This window comes from Xenopus tropicalis, chromosome 3 (assembly GCF_000004195.4).
Source record: "Xenopus tropicalis strain Nigerian chromosome 3, UCB_Xtro_10.0, whole genome shotgun sequence".
Lineage (NCBI taxonomy): Eukaryota > Metazoa > Chordata > Amphibia > Anura > Pipidae > Xenopus > Xenopus tropicalis.
This window is the reverse complement of record NC_030679.2, coordinates 21,589,613-21,604,785: the sequence shown is the minus strand read 5'-3', so window position 1 is coordinate 21,604,785 and position 15,173 is coordinate 21,589,613. Positions and strand designations below refer to the sequence as shown.

At 40.7% G+C, this 15,173-nt stretch overlaps 1 protein-coding gene across 2 annotated transcripts in view; it reads left to right on the top strand.

The window, feature by feature from the left end:
* The window catches only part of ndst1 (N-deacetylase/N-sulfotransferase (heparan glucosaminyl) 1), a 54,670-nt gene that overhangs the window by 22,027 nt on the left and 17,470 nt on the right, over positions 1-15,173 (top strand). For both annotated transcript variants that reach the window (XM_012958919.3, NM_001011159.1), the window contains 5 exon segments: positions 7,400-7,882; positions 8,613-8,700; positions 9,987-10,141; positions 10,308-10,493; positions 13,068-13,196. In XM_012958919.3, the coding sequence (XP_012814373.1) occupies positions 7,400-7,882; positions 8,613-8,700; positions 9,987-10,141; positions 10,308-10,493; positions 13,068-13,196 (1,041 nt within the window).

Here is a 15,173-nt window from a genome sequence, read left to right as displayed (position 1 = left end):
TGCAAAGTCCAGATAAACATAAAGGAATGTTCTTGCTTTGATTTCCAGTAGACCAGGATGTGGTTTCTGTTTACAAGTTTCTTTCCTGTGCTTGATAAACATATACAGAACATGGCTAATTTCACGCAATTATTAGTAACGCACATATGGTCCTGGGTTTCTGTAGTTGTTGTAGAGGCTGCCAAGCAGGGCCCTGGGCTCACTTTGCATAGCAACAATATAAAATACATATGGAGGAATGTAATAAAAGGCACACAGTTTGCTCCAGTGCAGTAACCCATAGTAACCAATAAGTTTGCATTTAAGCAGGAGACCAGGAAATACTACCTGCTGATCGTTTGCTTTAGGGGCTAATACCTGTTGCTAACGTTGCACCTGTTCTTACATAATCCCCTTAGAATACAATGTCTTCAGTTGTGCCACTACTGCAGATTTTCTAACCCACTGCAGGGTAACCCCGGTGCTGGCTAATTTATGTGGTATGTTTTTATTCAGTTTATAAGAAAATCTAGAGACTTTCCCTGGTGGGTTTCCTATTGTTCCATTTAGGGAACCCTTCAATAGGAAACACCCACAGCAGCCACACTGCTAGGCCACACAGACCCTTGTTTTATTTTAAGGTAGTGGTTCCCAAACACTGAGGCTGACCCCCCAGATTGGGCCTGGAGAGGTGGAAATTGCATCAGAACAATATCTAGTAAACAGCCATAAAATATGAATATGCAGAAACTGTATTGCTGGAAATAGTCCTCCAGAAACAACCACAATGAGTAATCATGACTAGATAAGCCCATATAGGATCTATTTGGATCATTTTGGTTCTCGTGTTGGTAATGCCATGTCTGTTTCAAAAAATTCATTCAAAGATTCAGCCTGGAAAAGGCCTTCACTATCGCAGGGAAGAAATTCAGATTAGTAAGTTCAACATTGCACTTTTGACAGCCTACAGTTTTCTTGCCACTACAGTGTCATTTCAATACAGACAGCTTCGAATTGAGCTAATTAATGAAGCATTTATTTACTCTCTTTAAACTTAGCAAATCCTTACAATCTGTGCCCTCCAGATGTCTGTAGTGTAGATAAAGCAGAGTTGACTTTGCGCATTCTTTTTGGTCACGCATCATGCAAAGAAAAACGTTTTCCCTTCCCTCTCAGGCTAATGTCACTTCTCTCTCTGTCTGTCGGGCTAATGTCCAACTTCTCCAAAGAGATTAAACTCTATAGCAGTGGTTTCCCCCATAGGGGGCTTAGAGCCCCAGAAGGGGGACCCATTCCATAGGCCACTTAGGACATATTTGAGGGTGAATTAGAAAATATTTGTTGCCATATATAAAACTTTACAGCAGTGGTCTTTCCCATAGGGGGGCTTTGAGTCCTGGAAGGGGGAGTCAGACCATAGGCCACATAGGGACATAATTGAAGAGAATGCTTATTACATCTTCTAGGTTCTTCTGGAAGGCCAGATGAAAGGTCACATATTTCTTGCCATTTTTACCTACTAACAAGGTTAGAGATTAATAGGCACCCTGGAACCTATACAAAAGGAAGTTTTCTAAAAGTTTTTTTGTTTTGGGGGATGTTCTTTTTTCCCATAAAAACAATCAGCGCACCAGAGGTCACCCCTTTAGATTAGAGGAAAGGAGCTTCCATTTGAAGCAGCGTAGGTGGTTTTTCACGGTGAGGGCAGTGAGGTTATGGAATGCCCTTCCTAGTGATGTGGTAATGGCAGATTCTGTTAATGCCTTTAAGAGGGGCCTGGATGAGTTATTGATCAATCAGAATATCCAAGGCTATTGTGATACTAATATCTACAGTTAGTACTAGTGGTTGTATATATAGTGTATGTATGTGAGTGTATAGATTGGTAGGTGTGGGTTAAGTGTGCTGGGTTTACTTGGATGGGTTGAACTTGATGGACACTGGTCTTTTTTCAACCCTATGTAACTATGTAACTATGTTTTGGGTACTTCTAAAGCAGCTGAAATTTCCCCAGAGATGGGGAAAGCAGCCCATGACTTTGTGGGATGCTCTGTAAAATAGTCTTATGTACTTGGAAACTGCTCATGTTACAATTACATATTTAATGTGCCTAATTTTTCTTTCTGACCCATCTCAATCTCCTTTCTCTGCATCCTGTCGTCATACGTTAAATGCATTGTCTTGTCTATCCTTTCTGTTAATGGCCTTGTTGGTAGATTAGAAATATAGGAGGCCTCCTCAAATTTCCTTCTTGCCCCAAGGAAATGTGATAATGACAGAGTCTCTCCATCTGTTTTTGCTGAAGTGATTTTCTCCCCAGATAATGGAGGTGAGGAGGGCTATGTCCAGTTTTCTCCTAGTGAGAAAGAATCGGGTTGCAAGGAAAGTCAGAATCCTTAGATGGATACTCTGGGTGAGGACAGATGAAAATGTGCAAGTGTCAAACACAGAAGTACAAATCCTTGTTGTTTAAGTGATTTTCAGCTTATTGGGCAGCAAAATAATTGGAATGGACTAAAGTGGGTCAGATTTTTTTGTTGCTCAAAATTGTTCTATGTAGTGGTTCCAGGCTCTTGTCACAAATGAATGAGGGGGGATATTTAGCATTTTGTTGCCCTCTCACTGAGACATAGCTCAGGCAACAAAACATTCTTAATTGCCCTCTTTGTTAAACCTTACTTTCACCTTCCATCCTCTATCCCTGCACTGACATGTCTTTGATGGGCCCTATTGGGGGGATGGGTACAGTAGTTATGCCGCGGATATGTGGCTGATATTGCACAGTTTAGCCATGCAAATGCAATACAGATTGCGCTTGTTTGTCCAAATATAAATGAAAAAGCAAGGCCCAGCCCCCATGATGCTGTCCAGGGATTCCAAATGTATAGGTTCCTCAGATATCCTCTATGAATAGACCAACTGAAATCCAATGGGGTTAAAGGATGGTCTAGATTGGCGCTGTCCAACTGGAGGCCCAGGGGGCTAGATTTGATCCTCCAAAGGTTTTTTTTTATACCCCCCAGACAGTTCAAGAACTTCACTGATCTTTTTGAATGACATTATCATTTTCCTGTAATCTACCCTCCAAAGATGTAGTATAGTGATCAAATAGCCAACTATATAGATACGAACTGCAATGGACTAGAGCAGTGATCCCCAACCAGTGGCTCAGAAGCAACAACCCCCAACCCCTTGGATGTTGCTCTCAGTAGACACAAAGCAGGTGCTTATTATTGAATTCCTGGCTTGGAGGCAAGTTCTGCTTGCATGAAAACCAGGTGTACTGTCAAACAGAACCTCTTGTGGCCACCACTCCGCACAGTAGCTACCAAATAGCCAATCACAGCTCTTATTTGGTACCCCCAGCTCCCTGGCTTTTTTTTTTTTTTTTTTTTTAAATAGTTGGGTACCCCTGGTCTAGAGAAACTCACTCCTAACAAGCCAATGCACTTTGTTATGGTTAGGCAATTCAGTTGAAATCAGTGAATGTTTTCCCCCCTGTGGGAGAGAGTTTCCTAATTTAATACAGTTTATTTGCGCAGCAAAGTATTTCACAATATTTATCAACATTTGAACACAGGTTCCCGAAAGCTCATAATAAAGTTGCAGACAGTGGCAATAAATACCAGGGGTTATAGGGTGTGACTGTGCCCTGTGCCCAACCCCTTTTTTAGGGCTGCCACAGACACCATAGTGCGGGGATGGAAAACTATATGGAATGAGTATGTGCACTTGTGTGCATACATAGGTGGCGATGGAGGCCATGGGGGACCTGGTTGCTACTCCAGCTAAAAAATTCCAGCAGAGAGTATGTCCCGTGTGTCTTAGCCTTATTCTTATAGGTGGTAATGCATTTAGCGTAAATGTGAATTCCATTGCTTAAACCACTTATGGTAATGAGTCATTATCCACCCTCTTGAATAAAAGTCTGATCCCTTGTTTCTAATGCCCGAAGGCTCAAGGTACCTGTAATTGTACATCTGCAGCCTGATTATCCCATGCTGAAAATTTTGTGAGTTGGCTTTTTATTCCAGGCTTAGAAATGAATCAAATACAAGTTAATAAGAAAAAAAAATCTATTGAAAGGCGCTTTGCTATGCAGTACAGTGATTTCTGGCTCTACGTTTTACCTAAACATTAGTTAATTTGTGGTTTAGAGGTAAGCAGTTGCTGCTGTCTCACATTTAAAGGGCCATTAATATAAAATGAACACAGGGGGGGCATATGTATTATAGTGTGTAAAGCCAACATCACTGGTGAGATTGCTCATAGCAACCAATCAGTAATTAGATTTGAACGGTCACCTACAAGTTAGAAAACAGAAGCAAAGATCTGATTGGATGCTACGGGCTTACACACTATAAAAATACGGCCCAGAGTGTGCACTAAGGTCAGCGTCGCACATAACATTTCTTGGCCAGCATACTTCAATCACCAGAGAAATGCTTCATTCTCCTTTATGCTGGCTGTCATTTAGCTGTATGGAAACCTGTGCAATTTCCCAAAAACTACCTGTTACCGCCAAAATGCAAACAGCCATGGCTTCTTTTCATTCCCTTCTGTTTCAGTTGCCCATATGATCAGAACAATAGCAGCAGCGCCCTGTGTGGTCTCTTCATATTGGTTGGAAACCTACAAGCACTAGCCCATGAATAGTCACTTTTAGCTTTAATGGGTATAGGTTCAAATGGCTTAGAGAAGAGATTGTTATGCAGTTCAAGGTCAGTTTATGATCCCATAGACTTCCAATTGGAAAGGTTGTGGGTAAAAAGAAACTGGCTACAGCATACACTGATATTCTGGTAAAGAAGTTATTTGGGGTTGGCCGTTTGTGCTGTTATGGTTGAGATGGGAGCAGAAGAAGGTGCTTGGGCTATTGTGTTGAAGTCAGGACAATGACTTCATGGATGGAGCCAGGCCTGATCCCCAATACAGATCCCAACCTCACTGATTCTCTTGAGGGTCACTGGAAGCCTGTTCCACCAACATCTAGTGAAAAGCCTTCTGAGAAGAAGCTGTTATCACAGCAAAGAGAAAGGCAACTTTACATGAATAGCCTTGGTGTAAGAATGAGACGTTGGACAGACAGGTGTCTGTACATTATTAGTCATATAGTATATTAGTTACATTATGGACTTTTTCACAGCAAACTTTTTCCTCGTCATATTAATTGGCCTCTTACTGGTACTTAGTGCTACATTGTTGCAATTAAGCCTCCAGCGTGATGCTACCATTTCTTTGATAATCTAACATTTTATATGGAAATGTTTCCACAAAAGAAGGAAAATGCTTTATTACAGAAAATAAGTCCTTGTGATTGCCCTATAATTTGCACCAGTGGGGTGTTTCAGGAACCTAATTTTCCCACCAGTAGTTTGAAAATTAAAATAATTATTCTTTTTGTTAGAAAACATATACAGTATATTTTGTGTAAGGAGGAACTCTTGTGAAGCTTATTTTCAAATTTTCTTCTACTACTGTTGCCAATTTAAATGGAAAATATACCGAGTTCATTATATCTGTTTAGCTTTTGTGTATTTTTCCATTAAGTAGACAGTACAGTATATTGGCATAGTCTAGGTGTTCAGAACAAGGCTTCTCTGGATGTAGGTATTTATGTACAAACATGATGGCTGCCATTTTGCTTGCCTCGGCTAAACTCTTCTCTGTATTCTGCAGTAACAGGTCACCAGAAAGTGAGTGAATTTTTCAAGAGGATTATAGTTCTGTAGTGGCAGTTCCTACTTGCAATTATAAATACAGATCTACAGATGAGCAGTTTTAGGCTCATATATATAATAACCAGATCAACTCACCATAAATATTAACTAAATGATGGCAAAAATAGCATTATCCTATACTAATTTGCTTTAAAAAAAACAAAAACTAAATAACATATACAGGTATGGGACTTATGCAGAATGTTAGGGACCTGGGGTTTTGCAATAGGATTATCTCATACCTGTACAAACATTAAATGAACATAAGACTGACTTCGAAACCACATATTTTTTCTTTAATGATAAAAGTGTGCTTTTATATGTGACTTTATATTGGAAAAGGCACAGAGGCACTGCTATGGGAAAGCCCCGCAGTACAACATCTCTACTGCACTTGCTCTTACAGTATTTTTTTCCCTGCAGCAGGTCACTAAACCGCTATACAGGCTAAAGCTGACCACACACATTCCATTCAGCTTGACTATCTCTGACCAAACTCTATGATTAAAGGTCCACAGCCACATGTTTTAAACTTGGGTTCACTGGCCAAAAGGGCAAACCAAAGCTACGAAGGACACAACATAGTAACATATCCCCATTTGGGCCAGTTAACCCAAGTCTAAAACACCCCTTTTTTTTGCCAATGATCCCAAGTCTAAAACATGTGGCTGTGGACCTATAATCGTAGAGTTTGGTCAGAGATAGTCAAGCTGAATGTAATGTGTGTGGTCAGCTTTAGCCTGCATAATTGCTTAGTGACCTACAGGTTTATCGACTAGCTATGAACTGCAGGGCCGCTCTTATACATGACCTGGCTGAATTCCTGTTTGACTGTAGCACTTAACCTGGAATATCGCCGTCACCTTTATTGGAAAACCATGCTTTGTTATGGCATTTAGTATGCATACATTTGTTTCATTTTTTTATTTATACATTTACTCACAACAGCTAGCCTGTACAAAGTTATTCAGTTATGTTCTAAAACCCTTGAAACATGTATTTTTAAAGGTGCACCGTACCATTGTATGCTGTACACAAGTTCAACCACTATGGCTTGTGCTATGCTTACTTTTAGCCCTCATTATTTATAAAACTGAAAGCAGTTTCACTTTCTTCTTGGGAAGAAAAGATGGTATTTAATCAACTGATTATTTTCGATTGATTATTATTATACGCTTATTGGAAAGCCTGGCACAAATTATTAGAAAGGATGGGGTTTGTTTATACAGATCTCATGTTTTTTAAATAAACTATGCTAATTATAGGGAAAGAGAGAGGGGCACAATGATCCATTTGTGCTTTGTCATAAAAAAAATCAATATTTTTCTTGTGTTTTTCTAGTTCAAATGAATAGTTATAACATATTTTCATTTTAAATCCTACTTATTATGTTCATGTGGAACAAAGTGTATAATGGTGTATGCTGCCCCAATAATGCAGACTTTCCGATTTTGATCCCATAGGAAATCCAGGTAGACTAGTGGGAAAATGATGTGTCTTAGTAGGGGAGAGAAGCGTGGTTTAATGTATCTCCATTTAAACAATCCATAAGTAAATGTTTGTACTAGAGAATAAGCATTTAGTCATGGTCTTTGGTACCTGGCACCCTAATTGTGTAGCATTGGATCATTTCTGCCAAAAAAATACTTGTGGTTATGGATTTTCACAAGTTTCATACATTGCATTTCTTTCAACCACAGGCCAACGAGAACAGTCTGCTGAGCGCCCAGCTTAAAGGATTCCCCCTGTACCTTCACTCGAATCTTGGTCTGAAAGACTGCAGCATCAATCCTAAATCCCCTCTCCTGTATATAACCCGACCTAACCAGGTGGACAAGGGGGACCTTCCAGGGGAAGACTGGACCGTCTTCCAATCCAATCATTCCACCTATGAACCTGTTCTTTTGGCTAAAACCAAGTCAGCAGAGAGCATACCCCACCTCAGCGTTGACGCAGCCCTCCACACCACTGTGGTCCAGGACCTGGGATTACATGATGGTATCCAGAGGGTCCTGTTTGGCAACAATCTTAACTTCTGGCTACACAAACTAGTGTTTGTTGATGCGGTGTCATTCCTTACGGGAAAAAGGTTGTCCCTGCCCCTTAACCGCTATGTACTAGTAGACATTGATGATATCTTTGTTGGGAAGGAAGGAACTCGCATGAAGGTGGAAGATGTGAAGGTAAGAAGTGTGCTCATTAATTTTATAGGTTTAGGGATTTGGTGTGGTGTTAGAGCTCAGTGCCATCACTGACCTCTAACATCTCATAAAACAGAATGACATTTTACTGCTCAAAGCAGTTGAACGTGTTCTGACAAATAGGCACATTGACCTGCTTTGATAAATTTGTAAATTTTTTAAGAACCGTTTTACTGGCAGTCAGGAAACATTAATTACATTGGCAAAAATTAGAACTGCTGGAATTCCCCAATTGAATTGGAGAAAATATGCCCCTAGAGGCGCCTGTGTGAGAAGATAATGAAAAGTTTAAAAACAATAGAGTCCTTATTGAAGTCTGAAATTGTAACCAGAATTATGAAATATAAGGAATATAAATATATATTGTGCCTTTGGGAAGGCAACATTACCTTTTCACAGAGAGCCAGGTTAGACCTAATAATAGGTTTATAATTAAACATGCAGCTAATTTCAGCATCATTGTTTATTTTGGGAAATGGTGACCTGTCACCAATAAGCTGTATAATAAAAGTTCTTTGCAAATTAAACATGAAAACCAAATTCCTTTTTTTTATTTATACTTCCATACCCATTATAAGGGCATTTAAAAATCCCAGCTGTCAATCATATATTGCCTGCCCTGCCTCTGTGCTTTAGGCATGGCTAAGAGGTGGTGCTTGTGGCTGCATTGTTCTTAAATTGCCAATATCATATTTCTGCTATATTATTACAGGCACTGTACGACACACAGATGGAGTTACGAACACACATCCCCAACTTTACTTTCAATCTTGGCTTCTCTGGCAAGTTCTTCCATACAGGTGAGCAACTGCAGAGTATGAGAAACTTTATTTATTTATTTATTTATGAGAAACCTTATTTCTAAAAAAAAAAAAAAAAAAAAAAAAAAATTCCACAAATTTGTGTTTCTTAATAAGGAAAGCCCAGAATCCACAGTTTCTGGATATGGGAGACTATACAGGTATGAGATCCGTTATCCAGAAAGCTTTGAATTACGGGAAGGCCATCTCCCATAGACTCAAATAATTCTAACTTTTAAAAATGATTTCATTTTTCTCTAATAATAAAACAGTATCTTCTACTTGATCCCAACTAAGATATAATGAATCCTTATTAGAGGCAAAACAATTCTTATGGGTTTATATAATGTTTAAATTATTTTTTAGTAGACTTACGGTAAGGAGATCCAAATTATGAAAAGACCCCTCATGCAGAAAACCCCAGTCCCCAAGCATTCTGTATAACAGATCCCATACCTGTACCTTATGTATGAAAAATTATTTTATATTTACAAAAGACCACACCGTGCTAGGACCATAGCTTATGGTATATATATATATATATATATATATATATAATATATATATATATATATATATATGTATGTGAGCTACCATATTGCTTGCCTCAACTAAGTTAGGTCTAAAGGTGGCCATACATGCTAAGATCCATATCTAAGAGCATATCTTCTCCCTATATCCCCACCTACAGGTGGGTGATACCGGGCTGATTCGGTTGTTTAGCCCTGGGGCCAAATGATTGCATTAGAATGATGGGTATAGGGGACAGCATCAATGATCCAATGCGGTCCCCGATCCGACTAAAAATCAAACCTGCCCGATCGAGATCTGGCTGATTTCAGGCCAGATGTCAGTCAGGCAGGCCCGTAGTTAGTGCCCATACACGGGCCAATAAGCTGCTGAATTGGTCTAAGGAACTGCCCTGTGTATGTATGGCCACCTTAACTATTGAACAAACACCTCAAACTGCACAAGCACCCACTGTTTATAGTAACTGCTTGAATATTCAATTACAGTCTTTGGATGAGGTTTCCTCATCAGAGCAATAGTGGCTTCCCCAAGTGCTATGTTCTTCTCACATCTTTTAGATCTGTAATAGTGCTAAAAGATGCCTAATGGGCAGTTACATAGCCTGCAGCTCATGAGTACCTGTAGAACACTGAGGTTTCATTAAAGATGTCTGACTTTAAAAGCCAAATAGGAAGAATGATCTAAAAAGCTGTACAGTTTATTTTGTGTAAGACACAAATTCCTTTATGCTATGAGCATTTCTATCATCGATCCAGGTACAGATGCCGAGGATGAAGGGGATGACTTGCTGCTCTCCTACGTGAAACAGTTCTGGTGGTTTCCCCACATGTGGAGTCACATGCAACCCCATCTCTTCCACAACCAGTCGGTGCTGGCGGAGCAAATGGCCTTAAACAGGAAATTCGCTGTGGTAGGTAGAGATATTTATGACACGCAAATGCCACAAAATTAAATTTACAGTGTTATTGTAAGCTGCAGCTCCTCATTCAAAGGCAATGATTAGTTTTGCTAATTGCAAAAATGTATATTCTTTATGGTAACAAAAGTGTATTCTATATCCTTATCGTTCCATTTAGGAGCATGGCATACCTACGGATATGGGGTATGCTGTGGCCCCCCATCATTCTGGTGTGTATCCTGTTCATGTACAGTTGTATGAAGCTTGGAAACAGATATGGGGGATTAAGGTTACAAGCACAGAAGAATACCCTCATCTGAAACCCGCTCGGTACCGCAGGGGCTTTGTTCACAATGGAATTATGGTGAGGTTTTCATGTTGTCATATACAAGGAATAGTTTGCATGGGGGGGACATTAAGTTTATGGTCTAATCAGTGAATCCCCAACCAGTGAATCATGAGCGCAATGTTGCTCACCAACCCCTTTGGTTTGGCCCAAATTAAGTGCCCCTTTTTAGCTTGGTGGCAAGTTTTGAAAGCACAGACACAGTTTTACTCCAAGCAGAGCCTCCTGCAGCCAACAGTCCACATGGGGCTACCAAATAGCCAATAACAATCCTTGTTTGGCATCCCCAAAGGACTTTTTCCATGCGTGTGTGGCTCACTAACATTTTTTACATCCAAGTCTTGCTCACAAACAAAGAAGATTGGGGATCCCTGGTCTAGACTTTGCTACTACGTGGGAAAGTGAAATACTAGTGCAGAAATACTACATAGGAACTGGTAAATATGGATACTCTTAAAGGGACAGAATCCTGTAGAAGCTGTGTTCTAGCTGATGTTTCATCAGACCTTCCGAATTCCTAAGCTCGCTAAAGCCGCAGATGTGATACACATGGAGCAGACTATAATGAAGTATTTGGCATATACACAGCTATGGACTTTTTTCAGGACTGAAATGAATAGAGTACTGTCTGCACCATATGTGTCATAAGCATTGCGAACGTTTGCACAGAATGTTGTTCCAACCTAAGAGAGGGAACCTAATTTTTCTCCCTTAAAGGGTATGCTTACTTCACCTGATATATTTTCCTACTGCAAAAAACTCACTCATGCTGTTTGTCAGTAGTGCTTAGCAAATTGCTGATGCATGCTGGAAACAGCTAATTAGAGTAGGTGAAATCTGCCAGGAAGCAATAAAAGCATTTGTGATACATTCAGGACCATATTTCCTGTATAGAGACTCAAGGGTTTGTGCCTATAGAGCTTGGTTAAGGGCCACAGCACTCAGGTGTCTATATAGAAAAAAATAATTCTACATTCTTTTAACCCCCAATCGGTGTTGGACATTTGAGGCAAAATCCAGCGACAGAGCTGAGGAGGTGGGAAAACCTTCTGCTCTGCTAATGTTGGCAGCTAAAGAGGCATACCTAGGGCAGTGCATCCACTACAGCTTAAGTCATTTCTCGTTATAATGACAGTTCATCTTTAAAGAAGAAGGAATGTTCACTGGGGATGCCAAATGTTAGGTATTGACACAGATATGGGGCCTATTATCCAGAATGCTTGGGATCTGGGGCTCTCTGAATAAGGAATCATAATTTGTATCTTCATACCTTAAGTCTGTTAAATAACATTTTAACATTAAACCCAATAGGCTGGTTTTGCCTTTAATAAAGATTCAATATACATTAGCTGGGATCAAGGTACTGCTTTAATATAACAAAGAAAAATCTATTGTTAAAATGTGAATTATTTGAATAAAAGGAAGTCTATGGGAGATGACCTTCCCGTAAGTTTTCATGACAACAGGTTTCCGGGTATCGGATCCCATACCTGTAATAGCTTACCTGAAACTTGTGTAAGAACACCACTGAGCAATCTTCTTTGTCCACTGTAAGCCACCTGTTTAGTCCCCAGGCTTGCTTTCGGTAGCATTGCTATTGTTCAGAGTAGCTGTGCATGTGGGCAGGAGGGGGTTAAGCTTTGCCCAGGCATGTGAGCTGTTCCATATGCTTGCTAGTGTTATGAATACAGGTTCACATAGGATTAGTTTGTACTAAGGCTTTGATAAAGGGCCTCGCTCTGGCAGCAATCTTTCATTCGGTTTATTTGTACTGCAGCTCTATCATGAGTAAACGCCTGGTGAATGAGGCCCGGCTACTGTAGGCAGTTGTACTCGGGCTTCTTACGGGAACTCTGCACCTGTGTTTAAAATGCAAATGTTTTCATTTTATTTTAATTCCCCCAAAAAATTGTTTTGTATTCTTTTATCCGTGCTTTGTATAATAGGCTTCAGCCTCCCCTTCCTCCCAATAAAATGTGTGACTGTGAGCTCTGTAATACTGACCAGTGCCTTGCAACCTCTCTTGCCTGTGGTGTGGGCGCATTCGGTGGCAAAGACTATAAGGGATGCTTAGGTGCCAAGTAAATAAGCATTACTGTTAATTACTCCCTCCCTTGTTTTCTTCAGTGTAATGAAATGAGGCATCAGGTGCATTTTTCCTCATGGTTAAACTAAGTGTATTCCTATGTACGTATGAAGGATCTCCCCCACCCTACTTCTAAGGCTAATATCACACTGGGCACCTTCCCAATAGCAATTACAGGCAGATAAAATAAAATGTCCTCTATGGTGCAAGGCACATTAGTGCCCCCTCCGGTCTAAGATGCTGGCTCAAAGGCAGTTCAAGGTGGCTAGCAAACCTCTTGGTCTGATGCCAAGTTTTGAATTGATTAGTGACTGACTAATCATATTGTGCCCCTAGACTTCCCCCAAAGCCATGGACAGTTGCAGTATTTGTTTGCTCCTTTTCCCATGAACCCTAGTAGTATAAAAAAAAACTCTATACTTTTATCTAGCAGTTTACCAAGCACCCTTAAAATTCATAGTGCTCTGTATGTTAACCTCTAATATATTTATTTTCCTCATTTACAGGTCCTTCCCCGGCAAACTTGTGGCCTCTTCACACACACCATATTCTATAATGAATATCCCGGAGGGCCTGTGGAATTGGACAAGATCATTAATGGAGGGGAACTTTTCCTGACTGTCTTGCTTAACCCTGTAAGTGAATAAAATTCATATTTGGCTTTATGGGGTGGGGCAGGGACACCGAGCAATGCAACAGGACCTGGGACCATCAAGTAAAAAAAGAAACTGGTGTGCATAGTAAGATGAGATTGTGCCAGGGACTATCATTGTGGGATAGTGTATATAGTCAAGCCAAGATGTTGTTAGGGGAAGGTGCAATACCTGAAAGAGTGTATAGTAAGATAAGATGGTGTTAGGGTAAGGGGTAATAACTGAGAGAGTGTGACAAGATTGTGTTTGGGGAAGGGACAATACCTGCAATAGTGTGTATGGGCAAGATGATGTTAGAAGAAGAGTCAATACATGAAATAGTGCGTATAGTGGGACAAGATGGTGTTGGGGAAAAGGCAATACCAGAGAGTGTGTATGGGCAAGATGGTGTCTGGGAAAAGGGCAGTAACTGGAGGTGCTTCATCTGGAGACAAGATACACTAACGCATACAGTGGAACAATATGCACACTTGGTAAATAACAGGGCCCACTCTTTTTTTGGCCCCATGAGTTTCCCTTTCAGTCTGCTGTACAAGCCCATGGGAGCTGGCTGCCATATGTAGTGTTCTGCCTTCTAAGCTGAGATTTATGTTTCTGACCCATCCTGACATCTCTCCATACTGTTCATCATTCACCCCAGACATTTATTTGGAATACAGAAAGTGAGCCAGCGCTCAAGTATTTCCTGAAACTCCGCTTAAAAGCCATAAACAGGAATCTATGAGGCTACTGAATGCCGGTTATGAATCTCAGGTGCATATCTCAAGGCAGTTCCAGTCAATCAATTCAATAAACTGCTGGCACGCTGAGAACAATAAAAGAGCCATTAAATGGTGTATCAATATTTAATTAAGGCATAATTGGTTCTTGAAGCTTTTTCGTGCTGAATGTGTCCGGGGAACAAGGTACTGTGGTGTTGCATGAAAGTGCTCAAATGGGGATCCCATTGATTAAGCTTCCCAGAACGTGTTCCTTTGCCCTCAGTGAGTGTTTCTCCTGGAAGGTGTTGGTCACTGATTGCTATTTGTATATATCAGTAGTGTTACATAGACCTCGGTATTATTGCCTTTTCCATGACCTTCCACTAGGTGAAACAACCATGAAAAGTTGGCTCAGCACTAAGTTGGTTCACCTTAAAATTCTTTATGGACCCCAGAGACCTGTTTCCGTGGCCAGGCTATGTGCATTACCACCTCCTGAAGTAATAGATCAGTCTGCCCTTTCTCTATATAAGACCGTGTCCAAAATTTTTATTTTTTTTTAACATTCTTGTTGTGTGGCTCTGGAATTTCAAGTGCTGTTTCTAGGGTCACTGACTGTAACAACTCACCTGGGATTTGTTTGATTAAAAGAAAAATCATAAAAATAACTAGGGCAGTGAAAATGTAGCCTTATTACAAGTCTCCTCCTCTGGTTGCCTGCATTAAGATATACAGATATAGGTATGGGACCTGCTATCCAGAATGCTGGGGCCCTGGGGGGGTTTTCAGATTAGGGTCTTTCCGAGATTAGGATCTCCATATCTTAAGATCAAATACAAGTTACTGTTTTATTATTACAGAGAAAAAAATAAATATTAGAATTATTTTCTTAAAATGGAGTCTGTGGGAGATGGGCTTCCCATAACTTCTGAATAACTGGTTTCCAGGTAATGGATCCAATACCTGTATAGCTTTCGGGTTGCTGGGAAATGAAATAGACCAGGGGTCCTCAATCTTCTTAGCAAGGGGCCAGTTCATGGCCCCTAAGACTGTTGGGGGGCCAGACCAACCCCCCCCCACGTCAAATATGGCCATGGCCCATTCGTGCATTCTCTTCCAGCCCTCCCGCTCCTGCCCTCCGTCCGTCCATCCACCCTCTCTCTGCCCGCTAAGTCCTCCCTCTTCCAGTTCCCCCCGCTCTGTCAGTCTTCCCCTTTCCCACTCAACGCTGAGTCCTCTCTCTGCCAGCGCCGTCTGT